This window comes from Dasypus novemcinctus, chromosome 14 (genome assembly GCF_030445035.2).
Source record: "Dasypus novemcinctus isolate mDasNov1 chromosome 14, mDasNov1.1.hap2, whole genome shotgun sequence".
Classification (NCBI taxonomy): domain Eukaryota; kingdom Metazoa; phylum Chordata; class Mammalia; order Cingulata; family Dasypodidae; genus Dasypus; species Dasypus novemcinctus.
The window spans coordinates 22,771,316-22,795,056 of record NC_080686.1 but is presented as its reverse complement, the minus strand read 5'-3'; the positions used below and the strand labels follow the sequence as shown (position 1 = coordinate 22,795,056).

Sequence of the window (23,741 nt, the reverse complement as noted above, 5' to 3'; positions counted from 1 at the left end):
AATGCAGGCAGGACTGAAGAGAGTAAAATGAAACAGAGAGGAGAGGGACTGAAATCCACCTCAGGGGGTTTAACACTTGGGAGGTCAGAGAAGTGAGGCCGATGAGAGGGGAGGAAGTGGGGGACAGTGAGCACAGACTTCCTTTCAAGAAGCTTGACCGAGAAAAAGAAGGACAGATGTGTAATCACTTGTGGTGACGTACAGTGAAGTTCTGTGTGTTTTGTTTTGAGATCTGAGACCTGCATATGTTTTTATTTTGCACAAAAGGAACTAGTGAAAGAAGAAGAGTTTAAAAGTACAGGAAAGAGAGGGGTACTTGATGTGGAAATGTCTTGAAGGAAGCGGAAGGGTATGGGACAGAGAGCTTATGTGGATGGACTAATCTTGGATGGGAGGGAGCCACCGTTTCTTTGAAATAGAGGGTGAAGAAAGTGAGGGAACAAATGGGGGTGAGTGTGTAGGGGGCAAAGGCAGGAAATTATGGGATTTCATTCTGAGAAATGCAAAGCAAATTATTTATGGAGCCAGGGAAAAGGGTTGGGGATTGGTCTTGAAATGCCCAGGAGGGCATTTGATAGATGAAATAAGGGACCTACATGAGATTTTTCATCACAGATTGTAGAGAACAGCCTGCTGTGGGTTTTCTCTATCCAGGTAGAGGAGTGGAGAAATGTAGCAAATTGTTACATTGATCCATTGCCTAGCAGATGATTTAAGAGGGCACAGATTAAAGGCTTGAGGTGCTGGTGAGAGCTGCTGAAGAGGTGTTATTCAGTCCAGACAGAATAGGGGAGGAAGCCAAGTCAAGCGGGGGCCAAGAGCCATGGCCCCTGAGGATCCATGAGAGAGAAAAGAGGAAAGAGGGAGGGAGAGCTGGCTGGGTGAGAAGGAATGGACGAGAAAATTGTCCTTGGAGGTCAAGTTTTCAGAGTTAAAGTAAATCCAAGGGGTCTTCTCAGGACTGGTTTGCTGAGGTGCAATGGGGCTTGAGTGTCATGGGCTGTGAGGGGTAAGGAGACTCAGGAGAGGGAGTGGCCAGGTCACCAATGGATGGGGAGGTCCTCCAGGGTGATGAGAGTGGTTGATGGCTTTGGGTTGTGACCAGTGGGTCCGTAAGTGATAAGTAGGGTGTGGGAGCAAGCAATATTAGGGACCACAGAGGAAGAAAGCCTTCTACTTGAGGGTCAAAGAGTAGCAGGTTGAAGTTAATAGTTAATAGCAGATACATGCCAACAGCTTTCAAGACCTTTCTCTGGGGCAGACTTGAAAGGCCTGAAAAAGCTGTAGCCTTGGGTGGGGTTCCCATAAGATAGGAGGTAGTAGGAGAGCTTTCCAGAGATTCCAGTCATCCTGTTCCTAAAGGCTCAAGTGGAAAAAGAGGAGAGAGGAGGTTGCCTGTGGGAGACTGAGTTGGAAGTGAGAAAACACAGAGCGGTGCAAGGACGAGATTCCAGGAGTGGAAAAAGACCAGACGGGTGTGCATTTCAGGTGGTGGCAAAAGACGGCAGAGGTGAGAAATTGATTGGTCTCAGGGTTCTCAATGGACTTCCGGCAGCAGGTTTGTTACCTGATGTACTGTAGGGTTTTAGGGGCAAGTGTATGGATTAGCATCTGTACTTGCCCTTTGATGATTGTAGCCTCTTTCTACAACATTTTGGAAAAGAAGGAAGGGAAACAGCAATAGTTGGAGTTTGTTTCAGGATATAGAGAAAGTTTTGCCCACAAAGGAAAGGAAAGGACCGAACCAGAGAATCTTCCTAGGTAGAAGGAGCTGATGTTAGCTATTAACTGCTACTCTACATAAAAAATACTATATTTGATCCTGTAGGCCATTCAGATGAATAGATGATGTTAACTGAATTTCAGTGCACCAGGCCCTCCCTATTCTATGTTCTTTGGGGATTTAATCTTATCTTCAACCCTATCAGGATGTCACTTTTCTCATATCCACTGTATAGATGAGGAAACTGAAGGACAATGAGGTTAAGTAAATTTACTAAAAATCCTGTGGCTGAAAAGTGGCAGAGGCCAGATCAGCACCCAGGCGGTCCATTGCAAGTGACCTTGTCCTGCACCGCTCCCTTATGCAGCTTTACAACTTTCAGATACTGATCCTTTTTTCAAAGATTTTGTCGTCTGTCAGGAGATCCATGGAATGGCAGCAGACCACTCTGCAGACACAGGCCTCAGAATATTATACTTAAGTAAGACCAAACCAATAAGGCAAAAAGAGGCCCATTTCCTCTCAAGATCAGATGAAGGCTCTGTCTAGAGGTCCAGGCTTTTGAACTCACTGGTACATTTGTCTTAGTTATTTTTAATTTTGAACCTCAGAGAAATCATTTCCCGTTTATAGAGCCCATCTCAGGAATTGCAAATGATTAGAAAAACAAACTCTTGATCATTTCAAGCTGACTGGACTATCTTAGATTATGTCAGTTTCTTGTCTCTCTTCTTCTTTGATGTCTTTTCACCTGGCATATATTTCACAGTTGACTTTAAGACTAACTGAATTTGAACATGTTAACAGCTATTCTAGCTCCTTATAGGTCATTCTCCAAAAACCTATATGGAGGAGAAAAAGCTAATGATAACAATGAGTGCTTATCTGAGGTAATAAATTATCTGTTATTACTCTTCTTCATTATCATGGACCTTTGAAAGTTTGTTGAAAACTGGAAATCAGATCATACTGTAATTTCTAAATCATATTACAATTTAAAGTTTTTAAAGTTTAATATTCTTAATATCAGAATTTTTTCTTTTAAATTCTCTGCTTTCTTTGGAGCATTTTTTATGCTGTAATATGTAATTTTAAAAGGAAATGGTAGTTATAGAATTATATTCAGTTGTACTCAAGAAATGCTGTCCTGATTTTGGTGACTTTAATATATAAAACCACATACTTTACTAAGTTAATAAAATTTTTCAACATTGATCAAATCTTTATAACTCTGATCTGTAAATGCCAGAAGTAAAGATGGTACTGAATACTTTTAATTTTAAAATGTCCATGACATTTTTAAATCTTAGTATTTTATGATTTGACATTATATTTAGCACAGCGAATGATACCTTACAAAGTAAGATGAATTTAAAATGGATTCTTGAACATTACGTAACTAATATTTTATTGTACTAGCTTCAGTTACAATCTTAATTATTCAGTAGATGTTGACTTGGTTATTAATGAAAAGGTCATTTAATTATTCCCCAAGAATGACTTTCAGGTAGACTGGGGCCTTGCTTTGTTAGTTATTCTAAGTGAAAATTAAGCATTTGAAAATGTTGTGTTTTTGGTTAATGTTTACTATTTCAGATAGGAAAAGAACATGGAGGCCTAAAGGCTGTGACTGAAATTCTCCAGGATATTCAGTATAAGGTATGTTGTCATTTTTTTTTTTTTTTAAAAGAAAGGAAACTGTGGGTGATGTTGGAAGTCCCCAGGCTCACTTTCAGGCTTGAGAATTCTCTAGGAGGACTCAGAAGCTGCTATCCTCACACAGTTTTTTCCAGAGCAAGGGAACAGACCACAATTTGCAAAGGGCAAAGGCACATGGGGCAAAGTCCAGGAGAAATAAGCAGCAAGCTTCCTAACGGAGTCACATGGTTATGTGCTTACTTCTCCCAGCAATGATGGGTCACAACATGTATGAGGTACTGCCAACCAGGGACCCTTACCTGAGCTCAGGGTTTTTATTGGGACTGGGGTGTGTTGGTCATGTAGGTATGCAGTGCCTGCCATTTTGGACCTTAGTGACTGACATGCCAGTCATTTTCCTCCTACCCCCCAGGACAAAAACACATATTCACCATAAGTCATTTGGTTTGAATAAACATTGTCTGGTTAAGCTGCATGGCCTAGGGCCTCAGGCATAAAGAAATGCTGTTAAACAAAATATTCCAAGGTTTAGGGGTTATCTCCCAGGAACTGGCCTAGGGCCAATCCCAAAGACAGAGCTTTGAGATATGCTGGGTTTGAACAACTCAGACTTGCTGAGTTAACCCTTTCCTGCCCACTAGTTATAGGGGCGTTGTATAAATTAAACGAATAAAAATTGTGGGAATCAAACTCCGAGCATTTATGTGGAAAAAATACAAGTACACAGAAGACGTATAGCCCAGTCTCACCAGGAGGCTGAGTTTGGTTATAAACAGTACCTTTTATGCTCACACTGAGTCAGTTGCATTTGAGTGGCCTTGGGAGGATTAGTTTAATCCTCTGTGGCTACTGGAGATACAGCACAGGAGTTGAACTTGCTTGATTGAAAGGGATCCAAAGACTCAAAGCCAATTCCAAGTCAGTTTGGAGATTTGAGTCTGATTTATTCTATAGAAACACAATTCCAGGGCATTGTAAACCAGTCAAGAACCTCCCCTGAAGATCTCCTGAACAGGCTCAGAATGAGGCCAGCTGTCAAGGGAAGTCGCGCTAGTCAAAAGAAGCTGGTAAAAAGGTGTATGGTAAGGACACATTTTGACCAACATTAGTCCAGTAAAAATGGCCCAAGAAAATCTACCTTATTTTTTCAGCTGATAGGAGTATGGATTATGAGGGGATGGGGAGAGCATGCAAATTGGATTTTTTAATATTTAAAAGAGTCCCTTGAAGTAAGGAAGAGACTTAGAACGTAATGTGTTAATGTTCCCTGTAGTGGGAAGCGGATGTGGCTCAAGTAATAAGGCCTTCGCCTACCGTATGGGAGGACCCGGGTTTGATCCCTGGGGCCTCCTGGTGAGAAAGAAGAGAAAGTGTGCCTGCACGGTGAGCCAGTGCCCTTGTGGTGAGCCGGGTGCCACGTAGTGATTTGAGTGCCCATGCGAGTGCTCTCATGGCGAGCCAAGTGCCCACGTGGTGAGCCAGGTGGTGAGCCGAGTGCCTGTGCGAGTGCCCACACAATGGGCTGAGTGCCTGCATGAGTGCTCTCATGGCGAGCCGAGTGCCCGCGTGGTGAGCCAGGTGGTGAGCTGAGTGCCTGTGCGAGTGCCCATACAGTGGGCTGAGTGCCTGCATGGCGAGCCGAGTGCCCACGTGGTGAGCCAGGTGGTGAGCCGAGTGCCTGTGCGAGTGCCCACACAGTGGGCTGAGTGCCTGCATGAGTGCCTGCATGGCGAGCCGAGTGCCCGCGTGGCAAGCCGAGTGCCTGTGCAGCAAGCCGAGTGACCACACGGTGAGCCAGTGCCCACAAAAGGGAGTCATGCAGCAAGATGATGACTCAACAAAAGAGAGACAAAGGGGAGAGTCAACATGAAGCACAGCAGAGACCAGGAACTGAGGTGGCACAACTGACAGGGACCCTCATTCCACATCAGAGATCTCCAAGATTGAATTCTGGTGAATCCTAGAGGAGAAAGAGGAGAAGAGAGGACAAAAAGAGAAATAGGTACAGAAGATCACACAATGAATAGACACAGACAACAAAGCAGCAGGGTGGGGGCAGGGGAGGGGGAGGGGAAGAACAAAAAAGTTCCCTGTCGCAGCTACACCAATAAAGTAAATTTGTAAGAAATGTGCTGTTGACACCATTGGCCTATCTTCCTGTAAAGCCTGCATCATTTAAGTTACACTGTTTAACACATGACTATAAATATGAATTGAGTAATGGTACAATATTTCCCTTGAAATTTAAATCTGAAATTGAATATTTTTTTTCTAATTTCAGATCTCTCTCCTGGCATGGGGGTAGTGTCTAGAATGGATCCTATAATAGAATGATCATATCCAAATGGGACAAAACAGGAACTGGGAACCCAAGTGTGATGCCAAGGAGGTCAGGGGCTGAGATCAAAGCAGGCTGAAAGAAAGACATTTCAGAAGGATTGCCTGACCCAGGGTCCAGGCTGTTTGCACCTAAGCCCAAGTCTCTGGAGCAGATAAAGTAGTTGACATGGGAGAGCCAGGCATCACTTCTAAGTTTCCTACCAGGAAATTACGGGGAAGATTGATCTGTGGTACTAAGAAAGTAGCCATAGATTCAAGACTGGAGCATCTTGTTGGAATCAGCCATTGTTTTTTGTTTCCAGTGAGAAACAAAAGGAGACTTCCACAAGCAAATGGGGGGTGATGGTGCCTTTCAAAAAAGACTTCAATCTGGATTCCCCCCTGCCATGGGGAACTTTTAATTTTTTAAAACTTTTTGTTACAGTAACATATATACAACTCATGGACTTTTAGTCCCCATAAGATTTTTATTTTAAATTTAGACATTTTATATTAATATGGGTAACTTTTTTTCTTTTTCAGGGGAAGTCCAAAATAATACCCTGTTTTAATCCTAACACTTTATTGCCTGGTAAGCATTCACCTGACTGCACTTGATGAATTTTAATGACCACATTGTTTGCCTCAGAATATGTATAACTATTATTAAAGTTTCCTTACACTTTAAATTCTTAGTAGCAGGGACCAGTTTCAGATTGCTCTAAACATGGGAGTAAACCTTTTCAAATAATAAACACTTTACCACTAGTTTCATTATAACTGCTACCTCTGTGCAATGCACCAGCATAATGAAATAACCTTAATATACTTCTGAGATTGATCAGTGAAGTTTTCATTAATCTCTAGAATGAAACAAGCTTTATACCTAATTTTATCAGGTTCCCTCTTTGCAATGATGCTGTTATTTGAATTTTAGTCTAATTCTTAATGTGTTGCCATACAGGTAAGAATTGTGCATAAATTACTTGGAATGTAATTTGGAGCCAAAGGTTGTTTTGTGTGAAATTTTGATCTTCCCATTTCTATGCCTAAATTATGTGTTGTATCTTAGTGTTTCAAGTAAAACCAAAGTGGTTGATGCACTGTATTCTCTATTTTTTCTTTTCTATTTAATTACCCTACAACTAGCCAATTTTTTCCATATTTCAAACATTTACACATCATATTTAATCATGAATTTTAATGAAGACCTAACTGATTTCATAAGTATGATTTATTTGATTCTATCATAATATGATTTTAATAGGTTGCTGTTGAAGAATTAACATAGAGATTGCTAGAACACAATGGTTAAAAGCACAAGCTTTGAAAGCAGGTTGCGTGGGTCTGTAACCTGGCTCTGCCAGTTGTTAGCTGAGTGACTTTGGGCAAAATTACACACCCTTTCCGTGACTCAATTTTCCCATCAGAAAAACTGGGGCTGATAATAGTGCCTCTTTCACTGGTTTGCAACCAGGTTGAAATGAGTTCATGTAAAATGCTGTAGCAGTGTCTGGCATGCAGTGAGCAGCCACTAAGTCTTAGGTATGGATTAGTCAGGTCAATCCTTCAATAAAGTAAAAGAAAATATAGATACACTCCTACAAAAGTGACTAAACTTGATATACGTATCTCTTGCCTATTTGAACATGCACAGGGATCTATTGATAGAAATCACTGGAAATCATTGAAAGGGACATTGCTCATGTGTTTCCCTAATTATTATTTCTGTGTTGTCTCATTTAAGAAGACATGTATGAGATGCTAGCTTAAGAAAGGACATTGGGCTAAGTAATGTCCTTTGGACTGTTTGTAACTTTGGGGGATTGTTGTTGGGATCTTAGGTTGTTCTTAACTGACTTTTTTTTTTTTTTTTTGTGACGTGCCCATCTGTACAGATCCTCTGCTGCGGGATTATTGGGTGTATGAAGGCTCTCTGACGATTCCCCCTTGCAGTGAGGGTGTTACCTGGATATTATTCCGGTACCCTTTAACTATATCCCAGCTTCAGGTGAGCATGGTATTTTAAATTTTACGGAGAGACTTTACAAGTTAAAGGTTATATATCGTTTTTCTAAAGGGGAAATGTCTGTTTTATGGTTTAGCTCCTTTCAGATCAGTCACATCTTTTCAGATGAAACCTAAATGTCTGTAGCCAGTGAAAGCAATCAAAAGATTAAGGATGAACAGAAACCAGCTCTCATTTATGAACTGTATTATAAAAGTTAGTTTTTATAGAGTGAACTGTTATCACTGAAATAACCAAACTATTGATTTGTCTGCCTTTTCCTTCTGTGCGCTCTGGCAAGTGTGGAGGTGAGTGAGGTCTTGGAATTGATGTGAAGTTACTATTTCGTGAAGTCACATGTGGGCTTGGTCAGAATTCTTCCTTGGAATGTCCAGGATGATTCTGTATGAATAGGGGTGGGTGAGCTAGCAGAGAAGCCCTGGAAGGTTCTAGATTGTTCTCTGATCCTGCTTTTGGTTACCAACTTCCCACCTTGGGCTCCACTTGGGCTCTCCAGATGCACTGTAGAGTCAGGATACCAGGGTGAGATGTCACTACAGTGTTAGCTGGTGCAGCATGTGGCAGCATCACTGAGATGTGCTTAAACAGTGATTTTGATATTGTTGCAGAAGAGGTGTTTTAAATGTCTCTTCTCCTCTGGGATCCTGTTAGGTTATATTTGCCCTCCATGATCAACCTCTAGAGGCTTGGGCAGTACTCACAATAAACCAAGTTTCTTTCACCAACTTTTTATAAACTATTTTTATATCTGCCATAATTACTTGAAGGAAGATACTCAAGTTTATTAACTACTCAGCGAAGTCTTTAAAGTCCTTGTTTCATCCTTTAAGAGTTTCTCCTTACTTCTGTTTTTGTAGGGATTCATTTTAAAGATTCCCCATTCAGCCTCTTCCTACCTTTCAGTATTTTTATGAACTTTAATCACTTTACCTTCGAGCCCTCTGATTTTAATAGAGGAAATCCCAATTGTTTATTCATTCATCTGTTTTCTCTTACAAGAAACTATTCCTGAGTGCCATCTGGGCTCAGAGGGTCTAGAGATAAAAACTTAAACTGTTCATCATTGAGTTGGCGAGGCAGGCGAGTACAGACAATTAGGATCCTTTGTGATAAGTAAGGAACTCCCGAAACACATAGGAAAGCATCCCAGCTCAGATTGGGAGGTCCAGGGAATCATTCCTGGATGATGTTAAGATTTAGTCTGGTGAAGGAGAGAGAAGAAGTTAGAATTTGAGTATGATGTTAAGAATAGAGGTTTGGAATAATTACATATGTTGAAGAAGCCAAAGATAACAGCTCAATGTTTCCATCACTTATCACAATAGGAATTTCTTTCTTCTCAGGTCAAGTTCCACATACACCATCCTGAGTCAGAGTGAACGCACATCCTGGTGCTGTCATTCAGGGACCCAGGTTGAAAGAAGCTCTGTGTCTTCTAGACTTTGCTTCCAAGGTTGCTTTGGGTGTGAACATGCTCCTAAAGAAAGGGGCAGGATGCAGCTGATGTCAGGAGGTGGTTCTCAAAGACCAGTCTTAGAAATGGTGAACACCAGCTGTGCTTACTTTCTGTTGGATGGAGCTCGGTCCCCTGGCCACACCTAAGTGCAAGAAAGGGGAAGTGCATTCTAGCTTCATGCCCAAGAAGAAGAACAAATGGAGTGGACTGACAGATCAGCTAGGGATAGCTGCCACAGTAGCTCAGATGGAGGGGGAGGAGAGGCTAGCCCAGTTGCATGCACTGCAGTGCTGGTGGAGGAGATGGCACTAGCGGAAAACTAAGAAGGGCTTGCCCAAGGAGCTAGAGGGGAACCTAGAGGGAGTGATGTCCTGGAATCCAGCAGAGGAGGGAGTATTTTCCAGAAGTGGAGGGGGCGTTAGTAGTGGAGGATTTAAGAGATGAGTGCTGCTCACCCAAGCATCAAATACCTACACCTTATAAAAATGGCTCAGATGCCACTGCCTTATTCACTTTCTTCATTGTGAATGTGACTTAAATTCAGGACTTTGACTTGCTCTTGATCATTTTCATACCTGACGTTTTCCTTGGCCAGGTGTGTTCGCTGCTCGATCCTGGTGTTAGTGTTCTCTGTCACTGCCCTCTGGCTCTTCTCAGATACCATTCCTCCACCATCACTCCCACTACTAGGCTGTTTCTGGTTGCTCCAGGAGAACACATCATCCCATCCAGACAGTTCACCTTAATTATCCCATTGTGGAGGCAGCCTTTATTTCTTTTCAGATTTGCATGAACAAGATCTATAATTGCCAATTAGGCCATCCTTAGCCCAATGAGAAATTTCTGTGAAATGTTGAGCTGAAAGTAGAAGGGGACCAAGTATTAATACAGTGTTTTTCAAGAGGTCTTATGGGAAAGACAAGGAGGGGTTTAGAGACATTAGTTCAAGGAGGTGCTAGAGAAGAAGAAAGCTCTTTGTTGTTGTTTTAATTTAACAACTAAGATTTGGGAAACCTGAGAAGTGCTGTAGGCCTAGTGGAGGGAGCTGGCGAATAGAACAGTCTCTCCTATCCTAAGATATAGCCACGGCTGTCATCCTTCCTGGCTTAAAGATGAGGAGGCTGAGACTTAGGGAAATTAAGAAGGTTTGCCTGTATTACACAGGTCGTAGGCTGTCTTTGGGGTTCCAGTCCATTTCTGTGTGCTGTTGGAGCTGGGTGGTTAACCTCAGCACTCTCTGACCTGCTAGACAGACTTCCCCATTTCATCTCTTGCCCTTCTCAATATTACAGTTCCTCTGATACCCTCTATCTATGTGAAACCTTCTCAGGACAATCTCCACAGCATCAGAGAAGGTTTTTACTGATTTGAGAGTATGTGTTGGGTCTCCAGTTGGAGGAGTTTGGTTTCTTTCAGACAGTTGGAAGCACAGCTCAATGGCTTCAGGTAAGAGACTGAGTCCCAACATACAGATTGACAGATTGTCTGCAGAAAAGCAGGAGTCTAGGGACACAAACCAATGAGATGCCCAAGAAAAGAGTGTGGACAGTGAACAGTAGAGCAGAGAATATGGTCTCCAGAGATGTTTCCTGAGGGTGACCTTTCCTTTATAAGCAGGCTCTTCTAAGGCTGGGAAGTTCCATGGGACTCACTATTCTCCACCTGCCATCTGGCTTCTCTAGGCTGCTTCTCTCCCTGAGGTAGCATTTCTGCATCAGAGAATAGTTCTGGGACTAGCAGGTTGTCAAGGGAAGGTCCTATTTGCTGCTGGCTTCCCCTTACAGGTCAGGCTCAGATACTGCAGCCTGAGCTGCCCTGAGGTAGGCTTGTGGGCCCTATATTTCCATTGCTCTGCAGATGACATGTGTAAAAAAATCAAACATCCCTCTGTATTTCCTTTCCCTATAGCTGTCTCCAGAAGGGTGATATACATTTCCTTATTGTTTCTGCAGATAGCACAAAATACTAGATGACTAAATTTCAAAGCACTAAAGTTTAATAGATAGTATGCTTTATTTGTTTGGGATGCACTAATTGTTCTTTACATGCCACTGACCATATTAATACACACAATTTGCTGATTTAGTAAACTAATTATGGTTTGAAGCTGGGTGAACCCCAGAAGATCATCATGTTCTTAAAGCTAATCCATTCCTTTTGGGGTTAACCTATTGTAGGTGGGACCTTTTGATTATGTCACTTCGGTAAGTCATGGCCCAGAGTGGGTCTGAATCCTTTTACTGGAATCCTTTATAAACAGGATAAATACTGAAACAGAAGCCAAGAGAGAAAGCCACAGGAAGCCAGCAGCTGAAGCAATGAAACCTGGAAGAGAAGGGAGAGACCAGCACATGCTGCCAGGGGCCTTGCCATGTGACAGGGGAGTCCAGGATCACTGGCAGCTGGTCTTTGGAGAGAAAGCATCGCCTGATGATGCCTTGATTTGGACATTTTCATAGCCTCAGAGTTGTAAGCTTGCAAGCAAATAAAAAAGTAGAAGCCAACCCATTTCTGGTATATTGCATTTTGGCAGCCTAGTAAACTACAACAGTAATACACATCCTTATGTTATTTTCCCTTTTCTCTATCTTCACTGTAGGTAGATGTTAGCATGTGGAAGTGTTCCTTAGAGACTGATGTGGATAATTTGCTCATTATTCATTAATTCATGCATTTGTTGATTCATTTAGCAGTTATTTGACATTTACTGAGTGCCAGGCACCATGGGAGATATGAAAAAGGGAAAGTAAGACCTCAAGACCCTATCCACTGGGAAAGGCAAACATGTAAATGGGTTCACTGTTTTAAAATAATTTAATGAGAAAAGTGGCATAGAATGAGCATAACTATAGGAGAGGTTCCTAAGTGAAAGTTAGTCATCAGGGAGACCTTCCCTGAGGCCAGTAAAGGGCGTGACCTGGGTGATAGTAGGCACTGAAACAGGGAGAAGCATCCACAAAGGCACAGAGGCAATAGAAGATGTGTACTGGGAGCGCACACTGTTAGCGTGAAGGGCCAGTGGCATGCGATGAGGGTGGAAAGGGAAGCAAGCCTTGCTGCTGTGCTGTCGACTCTTTCCTGAAGGCTGTCAAGTTTCATTAGAATATTGAAGGAGAGAGACATGATCGGGTTTGAGTCTGAGAAAAATCTCTTTGGCTGCAGCATGGTGATCAAGGTCTAAGTTAAGGCCATAGGAGTGAGAATGAAGGGAAGGGAGTGGATTTTAGAAATAATGAGGAGGTGGAATCAGCAGAACTTGAGGTCTGATGACACAGGAAGGGATTTTGAGAGGAAGACCCATGCATTACTCCCTGGATTTTGGTTTGGGTGCCTGGGGAAGGTAAGGGGTAGTTCCTCACCATGATACGGAATGAAGGAGAAAGAGCAGGTTTTGGGGGGAGATTCTGAGTTTATGGTTGTAGGAAAACCTAAGTGAGATGCCTTTGAGACACCCAAGAAAAGGAGATAGTATATAGGTGGTAGCGGAAGCCCTAACTGTAGAGGAGCTCATTCAGGGGGAGAAAAGAAGTGACCCAGAGAGAGAGGAAGGGCAGGCTATAGGGGTGTTGGAAGGGGCACCCCCAGGGACTGGCTTGAGAAGTGGGAACAGTCAGGAGGCCTTCTGTCATAGAAGCCAAGGGAAAAGTGCGTTTCAAGGAGGGAGCGGAGAGACCCAGGGGCATTTTCCACACCCACATTGAGTTGAGGATGGAAAAGTATTCATTGCCTCTTGCCTCTGATTTGGAAATGAGTAGGAAGCAGCTGGGGGTGGAGTGGGATCTCGGTCACTTGGTCGACATTATTCTGCTCAGGGTTAATTTTCTAAAAATAGACCAAACCTTTTAGTGAAAAGTAAAAATTTTCTCTTTAACTATAATAAACTTTACCTTCTTGAAAATTAGGAGGGATGAACTTGCCTAAGCCATATAAAAGAAGAGTCTCCATTTCACCTAGAATTCCATTAAGGATTCTCTCGCTAGCATGACGTTGGGCATGTTGATGTGAAATTGGTTGTGAATTATAAAGATGCTCTGTAGACACCATGTTTTACTACCAGGTTGTTGAGTATGTTAAAAGGCACAGAGTTGCTATTGTGCCTTTGGGTCGTGCTGACTTCAGAGGGATCCTAGCCTTGTATTGTTCCTAATAAGGCCAGTCACAAAGATGAACCTGACTCACTAAGCCATGCTATTCTATTATTGGGAAATAAACCATATCTTCCTACGGGGAGGCCGAAACCAAAAGAATGTATAGGGACTAATCCCAACTGCCCTTGAAAACAGATAGCTTTACAATTAGCTTTGGCCTTTTGAGGAAAAAATATTAGCATATAACTCTATTATATCATCTGTTCAGAGGGTGGCAGTGTTAAAATACACATACACACATACAGTGATGCATATTAAAATGTAATTTAGAATGATTTTAGAAAAGTTCCAGAGAGGACAGTAAAAATGAGAGGAGCCAAAGGGAGAAGATGTAATTCTAGAATCTAGACCAGGAAAAATTGGGGAGCCTTATTGTTATTTATTTTTAATATATTTTTAATTTATTTTTAAAAGATGCATAGATTACACAAATTCTTATATTAAAAAATATAGGAGGTTCCCATATGTCCCACTCTCCACACCCTCCACTTTTCCCACATCAAACACTTCTTTCATTAGTATGGTGCATTCACTGCATTTGGTGAATACATTTTGGAGCACTGCTGCACTACATGGATTATAGTTTACACTCTACCTCAGTGCATTCAGTGGGTTATGGTGGGATATATAATGTCCTGCATCTGTCCCTGAATTATTATTCAGGACAACTCTGTGTCCCAAAAATACCCCCACATCACACCTCCTTTTCCCTCTCTCTGCCCTCAGCATCTCCCATGGCCACTGTCTCCACATCAATGATATAATTTCTTCCATTGCTAGAATCACAATAATTCTATGGTAGAATACTAATAAGTCCACTCTAATCCATATTTTGTTATTTAAAGGGAAGCAGAGAGAGAGAGACAGGAAATTGATATATAAAATAATAAAGAAATAGAGAATAGCAGGTAGGGTCCATCTAGCTGATTATATTGAGAAATAAAAAACTTTAATTTGGGTTAAAGAAAAAAATTTTCCTCCTACATCATAAAGTTTAACTTTTGTAATTACAGCTGCTGGGCATTAATATGGAAAACAATAGATATCTTGAAATGCTTCATTTGCCAACAGGATAACAGTATCTGCACAGGTGAGGTACAGGGTTGATAATTAAGCCTGTTGTGGAGCATTCAAATATTCCTGAGTGCTAAGAAATTTTAGGACATGGAACTGGAAGTCCCTGCTTAGCTGAGTTTTTCGTATTAATTCTGGTTAGCATACCATATGCTGGGGGAAAAAAAAAGATGATTGGATGAATTAGTTGATCAGTATAGGATTTGAATGAATGTAATTTTCTCTGACTTTATTTATTTTTTGATCTATAGCTATTAAATAATTTTTTTAAAAGTCTGAGCATTAGGAAGCTGAAGTAAAATTATTTTTTCAGATAGATTGTCGGGTTTGGAAATGAAATTCCAGGAACAGAATGAAATGCCAAAAACTCTGACAACGTAAATTTTAAGACACATCCTGATTTCAGAGAGATATTAAAATGTGAATAACTACTCAAGTTAGAATTGGTGAACTTGGTATTATGGTATAATGTATATGAACAAATGTGTGTACTCACACACATGATCATTAAATTTTATTCTCCTTTCCCCAATTTTTTTTCACTTTCTCCTTTTTCTGCATTCTTCCTTACTTGTTTCTTTCTTACTTACATACTTTCTCACATTAAATGTCTTCATTTTTCTCTTTCTCTTTCGACTTCAATTAACAAGAGTGAAACAAAGCAATGTGAAAGTGTGTATGTTTTACCTTTAGATCCATGACTGGTAGGACTTTGAAAGCCATGCTAAATTTTCTTTTCTCTTCAGTCTTGCCGCCTCTTCATCCTTCCGCATACAGTATTCTCTGTGGTTGGAAGGGCTGGGCATGGTGTGTGCTTGTTTGCAGGACCTGGTCAGCACATCTGATCCCAGACAACCGAGGGAGCCTGACTGTGCTCGGCACTTAGTGGCGGCTTTTCTTGTCTCTGTGCTCGGTGTGGGATTTGAGGGACCGCGACCCTAAAGACTACGTTGTGCATTGTGGTTGTGATTGAAAGTTGTTTTCAGTGCTTTGGGACATTTGTTGTTGACCATTTGCTTCTCTGTCTGTGGTTCTAAAACTCAAGTGTGTGTGTCAGAATCACCTGGAGGGCTCGTTAAAACACTGACTGCTGGGCCCCATACCCAGAATTTCTGAGTCGGTTAGTTTGGGGTGGGGTCTAAGAGTTTGTATTTTTCTTCAGCGGAGCATACTTTGAAAACCACTCTCTTAGATCAAGCAGCATTCATTGGCATGTATGACTTTCACTTGACGTCAGAATGCTGAGTTCGTTTCTGAAGGTCATTGTAACCAGCTCTGCCTGTGGGAATACCACGTGAGCCGTACATGGAATTTTACATTTCCTTGTAGCCACAGCAAAAAATAAAAAACAAGAGGTGAGCTTAGTTCTGCTAAAATATGTAACCCAATGCATTCAAAAAATTAACATGTAATCAGCATAAAAAAATCCTCGATGGTATTTTTCCTACATTCCTTCACAGTAAGTCTCTGAAATTCACTGTGCATTGTGTACTGACAGCATCTCAGTGCACTCCAGCCACGTTTCAGGTGCTCAGGGGCCACGCGGGGCTGGTAAGTGAGAGTCTAAATTGTTCCCTTTTGGGAGAGTCCCTTTCCCTTTCTTGAAAAGTGTGATTTTCCAGTGCTTTTCTGTGTTTTCTCAAGGTCCTTGCCTTGTGGGTGTGAACCCTGTAACTCTGGTGTAAATCTCAACCCTTGTGGGTCTTCTGTAAGTACCCAGACCAAAGAGGGGAAAGGACGGCAGTGAGGGAGACCAGGGCAGGCTCAGACTGGGCGTGGAGTACGAGGAGAGTTGGTTTACATCAGTATTATCGGGGAGAGAAGGATGTTCAGTATTATTCTGACGCATGGATTGGCCTTATCTGATGATTAAAAAAAAAAAAGAGAACACTGACCTTTATGAGTGATGTTCCTCCTTTAGAATTATGGCACGTGACGTGTACATCACAGTAAGTCTATTAAAGGACATGCAGAGATATGGGGACTTGGGCCTGAAGATCAACTGGTATCAGACCACGGACTGGAAATCGGCTCTTGGAATGGCATCCGACTCTTCCAGGGCTGCTGTAACTGACGCCACGCACTGGTTGGCTTAAACAGTGGGAGCTCACTGAATCATGGTTTTGGAGAGTAGAAGTCCAAAATCGAGGTGTTGGTGGGCCATGCTTTGTCCTCGTGGGGACTGCCAGCAATCCTGGGCGTTCCTTGGCTCGGAGCTGCGTCTCGGCCCCTGCACATGATGCTCTCTCCCCTTTTCTGGCTTCTACTTCTGCATCTAATTTCCCTTCCTAATAGGGGTTCCACTCTCAGGGACTCAGGCCCACCCTGATTCAAGGTGCTCGTCCTAATGTGATTACCCATGAGCTTCTTAAAGAGGATCTTATTTACAAATACAGCCATGCCCGCAGGGCTGGGGTTTAGAACCTAAACGTACCTTATGGGGACTAGATTCTGTTTCCAGCAAATGCATATGTAAAGAAAGCCATTTGCCAGCTGAACTTCTAGTGAATAACCCGTTTTGTTTATCAGCAAAGAAAGAAAAAAACAAATGCCTTAGACCAAGTGGAGCACTGATATTCAACTCTACTGCTTTTGAAAGAGGAGAGAATTTGTCACTAAAATGCTGGATCTCTGTCCTGACTTAAAAAAAAAAATTGTTTAAAAGCGAAAACTTTGTTTATAGATAGAGTAGCATTAAAACTTGATGAAGGGGTGTGGGTGTGGCTCAAACGGTTGAGCACCCTCCTCCCACATGGGAGGTCCCAGGTTTGGTGCCCATTGCCTCCTGAAAAAAACAAAAAAAACAAACCAAAATGAAAAAATCATCTAGGGAGGCTGATGTGGCTCAGTGGTTGAGTGCCTGCTTCCCACATAGGCGGTCCCAGGTTCAATCCCAGGTCCCCGGTACCTCAAAAAAAAAAAAAAAAAGCTGATGAAATCATATATATGGATGTCTGTGACAGTGATGGACTCTCTTACTGCCCTGGCATTTGAATTTTGTTGAAGCCTTTTACCCTGAAATATTATTCTGTTCATTTGTCACCATCTCACTTTTCACCGTGGGTAGCCTGAACGGGGCTAACACAGTAGGCACTTGAAACATTTGAAGTGACTAAAAGGTTTTGAGGGATGGTTACTTCAGAAAAATCGGTATTTCAGAAAGATGTGCTTTTTCCCCGTCTCTCTTGATGTTTGAAAATCTTCAAAGTGTTGCTGTGATCAGAGAAAAACATTTCTTGTGAAATAGTTTTCTCCCAGAGTACAGTGATTTGAGACTGTCAGGCTGCTGATTCAGATCCTCTCCTTTGGAAGAAGCTGTTCTCACAGAATTTGCTTCAGGCTGACTCCTGGGACTTGCCAATTATCTTCAGTTCAGAATATGTAAACAAATTTAATGTAGCTTTAAAACAAGCTTCCAAGTCAATAAAAATCGGAGTGTTTCTTAAAACAGGTTTAGGCAGTAGAGTTTCTTATCCACATTGCTCATCAATGAGGTGATTTAAAGCTTTTTTTTTTTTTTTTTTTTTTTATTAGAGAAGTGGTCAGTTTACAGAAAAATCATGCATAAAATAGGAGTTCCCTTGTACCACCCTCTTACTGATACCTTACATTAGTATGGTACATTTGTTACAATTCATGAAACAACATTTTTTTAATTGTGCTATTAACTGTAGTCCATTGTTTACAATAATCACTGTTTGTATTGTGTAGTCCTCTATGTTTTTTAAAAATATTTATTCTAGTAACATATATGTGACTTAAATTTTCTCCTTTAAAGCACATTCAAATACATAATTTGGTACTCTTAATATTTTGCCAGTAAAATGTGCTTATTTTTACAGCCCTTTTGCATATAAAATTATAGCTAAATGTTGATCTTAAAAATTCCAAAAATGCCACTTCAAAAGTTGTATGATTTTATTATTAAGAGTGCCAGTATTTATTGAACACTTCCTGTGTCCCGGTACATGATGAATTATCTTACTCCTTGCACCATCCTTGTGAAGACTGTTATCACCTCCACTGTGCAGACGTGGAAACCAGGGCTTAAAGAGGTGAAGCAGTTTGGTCATTTGGGTCTTGGTGGCAGAGTCAGGACTAGTGCCCAGGGCTTTTGATGCAGAGTCCACTGCCTGAACTATCGTTAAGGGATTGAGTCATGTGCAGGTCCCGCCCCCTGGTTCTGTGGCAGTGAACCCATTTGTAAATAGCTCCTTTAGGGTACTATTAGTTCAAGTGTGCCCAGACTGAATGAGGGTGGGAAGTCCTTAGAAGCCAAGGAACTTGGACGGAAGGAGGAGCCATGAGGAATTTCTAGATGCAAGTCAGCAAAACTCGGAAGAGAGGAAAAGATGCACTTCTGTGCTGTGCCTTGTGATGGGAAAGGCAAGGAGCCAAAGATCTCTGGCAGTCCGCCAGAACCAACGCTGCAGTCTTCTGCGAGAAAGCATTACCTTGCTGGCACCTTGGTTTTGGACTTCTAGCCTCAAAATTGTGAGCCAGTGAATTCCCATTTTTAAGCTAGCCCATTATATGGTATTATTACACATTGTATATGTTTTTTTTTGGAAGAGAAATAAAAGTAGGGTTAAATACATTCTATAGATTGCAGGGCATTCTCCTGCAGCAGCCTAAGTTCCAGAAGTTTTCCAGATGCAACAAGCTATAGTAGCTGGCAGTATTCCTATGTTAAGACCCTAAGACGGTTTATTGAAGAAACATGATGTAGATTAAATAGCTTAACTGCTTGTCTGACCTGCCCCTCTATGTAAATGCAGCATGTAAGTAAAACACAGGACAGTCCCGTTTGGGCCAAACTTACCCCATTCAGGGAAACCAAACAATATGTAGAGACATGGAAAAAGAAGACATTAGAAGTCATATTTCTAACCTGGGGTCTGACCTGAGAACCTATTTAATTTCTCTGCTTCTCTATGCCCCTGACACACATATGAGTAGATTGAATCAGAATCAGATAGGTCTTAACCTAAAGAGTCAGGAAACCCTTCCTCAGGAAAGTGCACGATTGCATGCATGGCAGAGATTTTTGTATATCTTGAGCATTTCATGCACCCCTAAAGTCTAGAAGGATTTCTAGACCCTTTGTTAGAACTCTGGAATCAGCTGATCTCAGTGTTTCATTTTACTTTAACAAAGAATGGCAGGATTCGCCGACTGTGCCTTATCGGGGATCGCAGCACTGTAACAACCGTGATACATGTGTAACATGGGGAACCACTGGCGGGTTGATGCTTCCCAGACCACTTTACTGAGTAGCCTGGGTTTTGTGTGGCATGTTAGGTAACACGATTGACCCGAATGTCTACAGAGGGGCTGTGGAGTTAGGAAAAGAGCCGGTGAACTTGTAACTCAGGCCTCTGTCACTGGCTCCCTCGGAAACATTCTTAACTTCTTGAAGCCTCAGTTTCTTCTTCTGTGTGAGGAATGAAGACTGATTGTGTCACGTGCTTCTGTGGTGTTTAAAGGAAATAACAGGTTGAGCCATGTGGGTAAGTGAATTGATAGACAGGAGGCAACCTAGTAAGTGCCCTTGGCATGTTTGCTTGTTGCTTGGATACTTCTTCAGAGGCTCAGGACAGGCAAGGCAGACAAACTGCAGTGCAGCTGGGGAGTGGATGTAGCTCAGTGGTTGAGTGCCTGCTTCCCATGTACAAGGTCCTGGGTTCAATCCCCAGTACCTCCAAAAAAACCCAACAAAACAGAACTGCAGTGCAGCTGATGGGAAAGGTCCTTCCCATGTAATGGGGAAGCCAAGAGAGGCTACACCAGAAGGAGAGAGGAGTGTGAAAGTCAGTAATGCTCAGGGAGGAATTTTGGGTTTAAACATTTGGTTTGGAAAATTGGAGGTACTCTTTGGAGCTGTGATTGCCAAATAGCTCGACAAGCATCCAAGAAAGTCCTTTGTTAAAGAAATCTTCATCTGGTAAATCTAACTTCTATTCAGTGTTGAAGTACAGTAACATTTGTATCTATTAATTACAGAAATATTTATGAAATGTTTTAAAACATGCATTTGTTCAGTCTTATTATTTTATAGACATAAAAGCATTTTCATCTGGTCTGTATCATTTTCCCTTTAATAAGTGCAGCAGGTTTCTATTGTTCTAGTTGTCTGGAGATTTTGATATCTACACTTTTGTTGTCTTCATCTTGCAGGGGTCTTGTTGAATGTCTGAGGTCAGAAAGAATTATGCTCTTTTTTCTCTTTTTTAGTTGTAACTTAAATTTTCTCTAAATTAAGTAGTAATTTCTGCTTTTTTCTCATATTTGATGAAACTCCAGTTTTGTCAATGTGTGGCAAATGGTTACTCTTTTTTCTTCTGCTTTTATTTTCAGATAGAAGAATTTCGAAGGCTGAGGACACATGTTAAAGGGGCAGAACTCGTGGAAGGCTGTGATGGGATTTTGGGAGACAACTTTCGACCCACTCAACCCCTTAGTGACAGAGTGATCAGAGCTGCATTTCAGTAGCTGAGGAAACAGGACCAGTTCTGTCTTCGTCTGGGTATGTGCAAGTTATGTAAGGAAAATGAGGCACATGGTTATGTGAATCTGTCATACCCAAATTACTCACAGGCTAATCGTGATAATTTAGTAAGAAAATGAGTGTTCTTCATTTGGATAGGACTAATGGCACATTCTTAAGCCTCATTAATTACATGTCAGGTAGTTATTTAATTTCATGCACTGGTGAGAAAAAATTTCATGATTCTTACATTTTCCCACCAGAGAAGCCTTAATTCCAAGCTTTGCTTTACTAATAATTGATATTGGTTTTCATAAGGAAAGGAATCCTGAGACAGAGAAACAGCAGGATGCAGGTATCCCTTTAGTAATTTATTTCATTTCAGCCTCAAAGCTGCAGCATTCACCTCCTGATGCCTGATGAGCACAGAGAAAGGGACGAGGGGGGTAGGAGAGCCTAAGTATTGCACCTCATTGTGTAATTCAGATCTGATCATCTTGTTTATCAAGGCAGGTGGGGGATTATATGGAATGAATTAAAACACTTGTCCCAAGGAAGTCCTTACATATGAAAGATCAAGATGTTAATCAGGAAGCATTTATTTATTGTCTAAACATGGTGCTTTACTTCATACTTTATTGATTGAAACAATCTATACATTTAAATATTATGAACTTTCTGTATGTGTTCCTTACCCTTAAAGAATGTACAAAATAAAACTTCACAAACATGGAAAAGATGAAATAGAAATAAATGACTCTAGGGGAAGCAGACTTGGCCCAGTGGTTAGGGCGTCCGTCTACCACATGGGAGGTCCGCAGTTCAAACCCCAGGCCTCCTTGACCCGTGTGGAGTTGGCCCATGCACAGTGCTGATGCATGCAAGGAGTGCCCTGCCATGCAGGGTATCCCCCACATAGGGGAGCCCCACGCTCAAGGAGTGCGCCCCATAAGGAGAGCCACCCAGTGGGAAAGAAAGTGCAGCCTGCCCAGGAATGGCTCTGCACACACGGAGAGATGACGTAGCAAGATGACGCAGCAAAAAGAAACACAGATTCCTCTGCCACTGCCAACAGAAGCGGACAAAAAAACAAGAGGCAGCAAAATCGACACAGAGAACAGACAACTGGGGCGGGGAGAGGGGAGAGAAATAAATAAATAGATAAATTTTTGAAAAAAAAACCACAAACAAAAAAAAACAAAAAAGAAATAAATGACTCTAAATGGGAATTTTTTTTTTTTTTTACCTTGTTAATTGCCTAGGAGTGCATAGGTCAGTGCACATGGCTGGCAAATCAAGCTTCCCATAAGAGGAGAGCCTATGTCAGAGCAAAACCAGGCAGGGCAGAACTTCGATTGTTTGTAGTGTGCCACTGTGAGGGTGGACTCCGTGCCAGGCATAGTACTATGGACTGGGGAGTCACAAATGAGTAGAAATATCTGACCCCAGTGAGCTTACAGTCTCACAAGCAAGACAGTTAACATAGGAATTTTAAAAGGTGGTCATTTGTCCACCTGTTTCTCAATTCATTTTTTATGCCACTTTTTCATCACTATATGTACGGACCCAACATTCCAGCTGAGCTATCTTTTCTGTGAATGTGCTTAGTTCTTACTGTCTCTGCTTATACAAGTCCTTCCCTCGTTTCCATTTGTCTGTTGAAATCCTAGCTATGCTAAAGCTCAAATGGTTTCACCACAAATCCTCTGCCTCTTCTTTCTTTTTTCTTTTTTTTAATAATTTTTTTTAAAAAGATACTTAGATTGCATAAATGTTACACAGAAAATATAGGGATTCCCATATGCCCTACTCCCCACACCTCCCACACTCTCCCACATAAACATCACTAGCTATTAGGGAAATGCATATCAAAAGTACAATGAGATAACATCTCCACCCAATAGACTGGAGGCTATCAAAAAAATAGAGGACTATAAGTGTTGGAGAGACTGTGGAAGAATGAGAACCCTTATCCACTGTTGGTGGGAATGTAGCATGGTTCAGCCATTGTGGAGGATAGTTTGACAGTTCCTCAAAAAACTAGCTGTAGAACTGCCGTATGATCCAGCAATTCCACTGTTGGTTAAATACCCAGAAGAACTGAAAGTACGGACACAAGGAGACATATGCACACTAGTGTTCATAGAGGCAGTATTCACTATTGTCAGTTATTGGAATCAACCCAAATGGCCATCAGCAGATGAGTGGATAAATAAAATGTGATACATAAATACAATGGAATACTACACAGCTATAGGAAGGGATACAGTACTAACACATGGGATAACATGGATGAAGCTTGAGGACTTTATGTTGAGTGAAGCAAGCCAGGCATTGAACGACAAATATTACATGACCTCGCTGGTATGAATTAAGCAAATCAGTCAGATTCTCCTTTCAATTGTGCCTCTCACTCAACATTCTTCCGTTTAGCTCTTTGGATATTTATTTTCTCTATTTGAATTCAAACTTTTTAAGGGCTGTTCCATGTTTATTTTGATTTGAATCCATTACAACACATAACACTTTGTGTTTTGAATGTCCTTAGGCAAATAAGTAGTTCCTTGGAGCTATATATGCCCTTTATCAGCCAGCCTCATTCCAATCCTTCATTCATTCTCAGCCTCTAAGTTAGTACTGTTCTTCTTCCCTTTCTTCTAATTTTGGAGATAATAATGACCAGGCAAAGTCACCTTTGGTAGAAATGAGAACAAACTTTGATTGATTCATGTGTGGCAACAGTAGTGAAAACAAGAGTGTTTTGATCTAAACCTTATAGTAGGTGAGGTATAAAATTAAAATGACAATGAAAAATCATTAGGCACCAATATGTGATTGCTTCTGGG

The 23,741-nt window shown here is 41.5% G+C and overlaps 1 protein-coding gene across 3 annotated transcripts in view; it reads left to right on the top strand.

Annotated features, from left to right (window-relative positions):
* Positions 1–23,741, top strand: part of CA8 (carbonic anhydrase 8) — a 133,656-nt gene that overhangs the window by 76,023 nt on the left and 33,892 nt on the right. For all 3 annotated transcript variants that reach the window (XM_004484330.4, XM_071207825.1, XM_004484331.5), the window contains exons 5-8: positions 3,320–3,382; positions 6,245–6,293; positions 7,600–7,712; positions 20,766–20,934. In XM_004484330.4, the coding sequence (XP_004484387.1) occupies positions 3,320–3,382; positions 6,245–6,293; positions 7,600–7,712; positions 20,766–20,900 (360 nt within the window). In that variant the 3' untranslated portion in view covers positions 20,901–20,934. The remainder of the gene's footprint in view (positions 1–3,319; positions 3,383–6,244; positions 6,294–7,599; positions 7,713–20,765; positions 20,935–23,741) is intronic.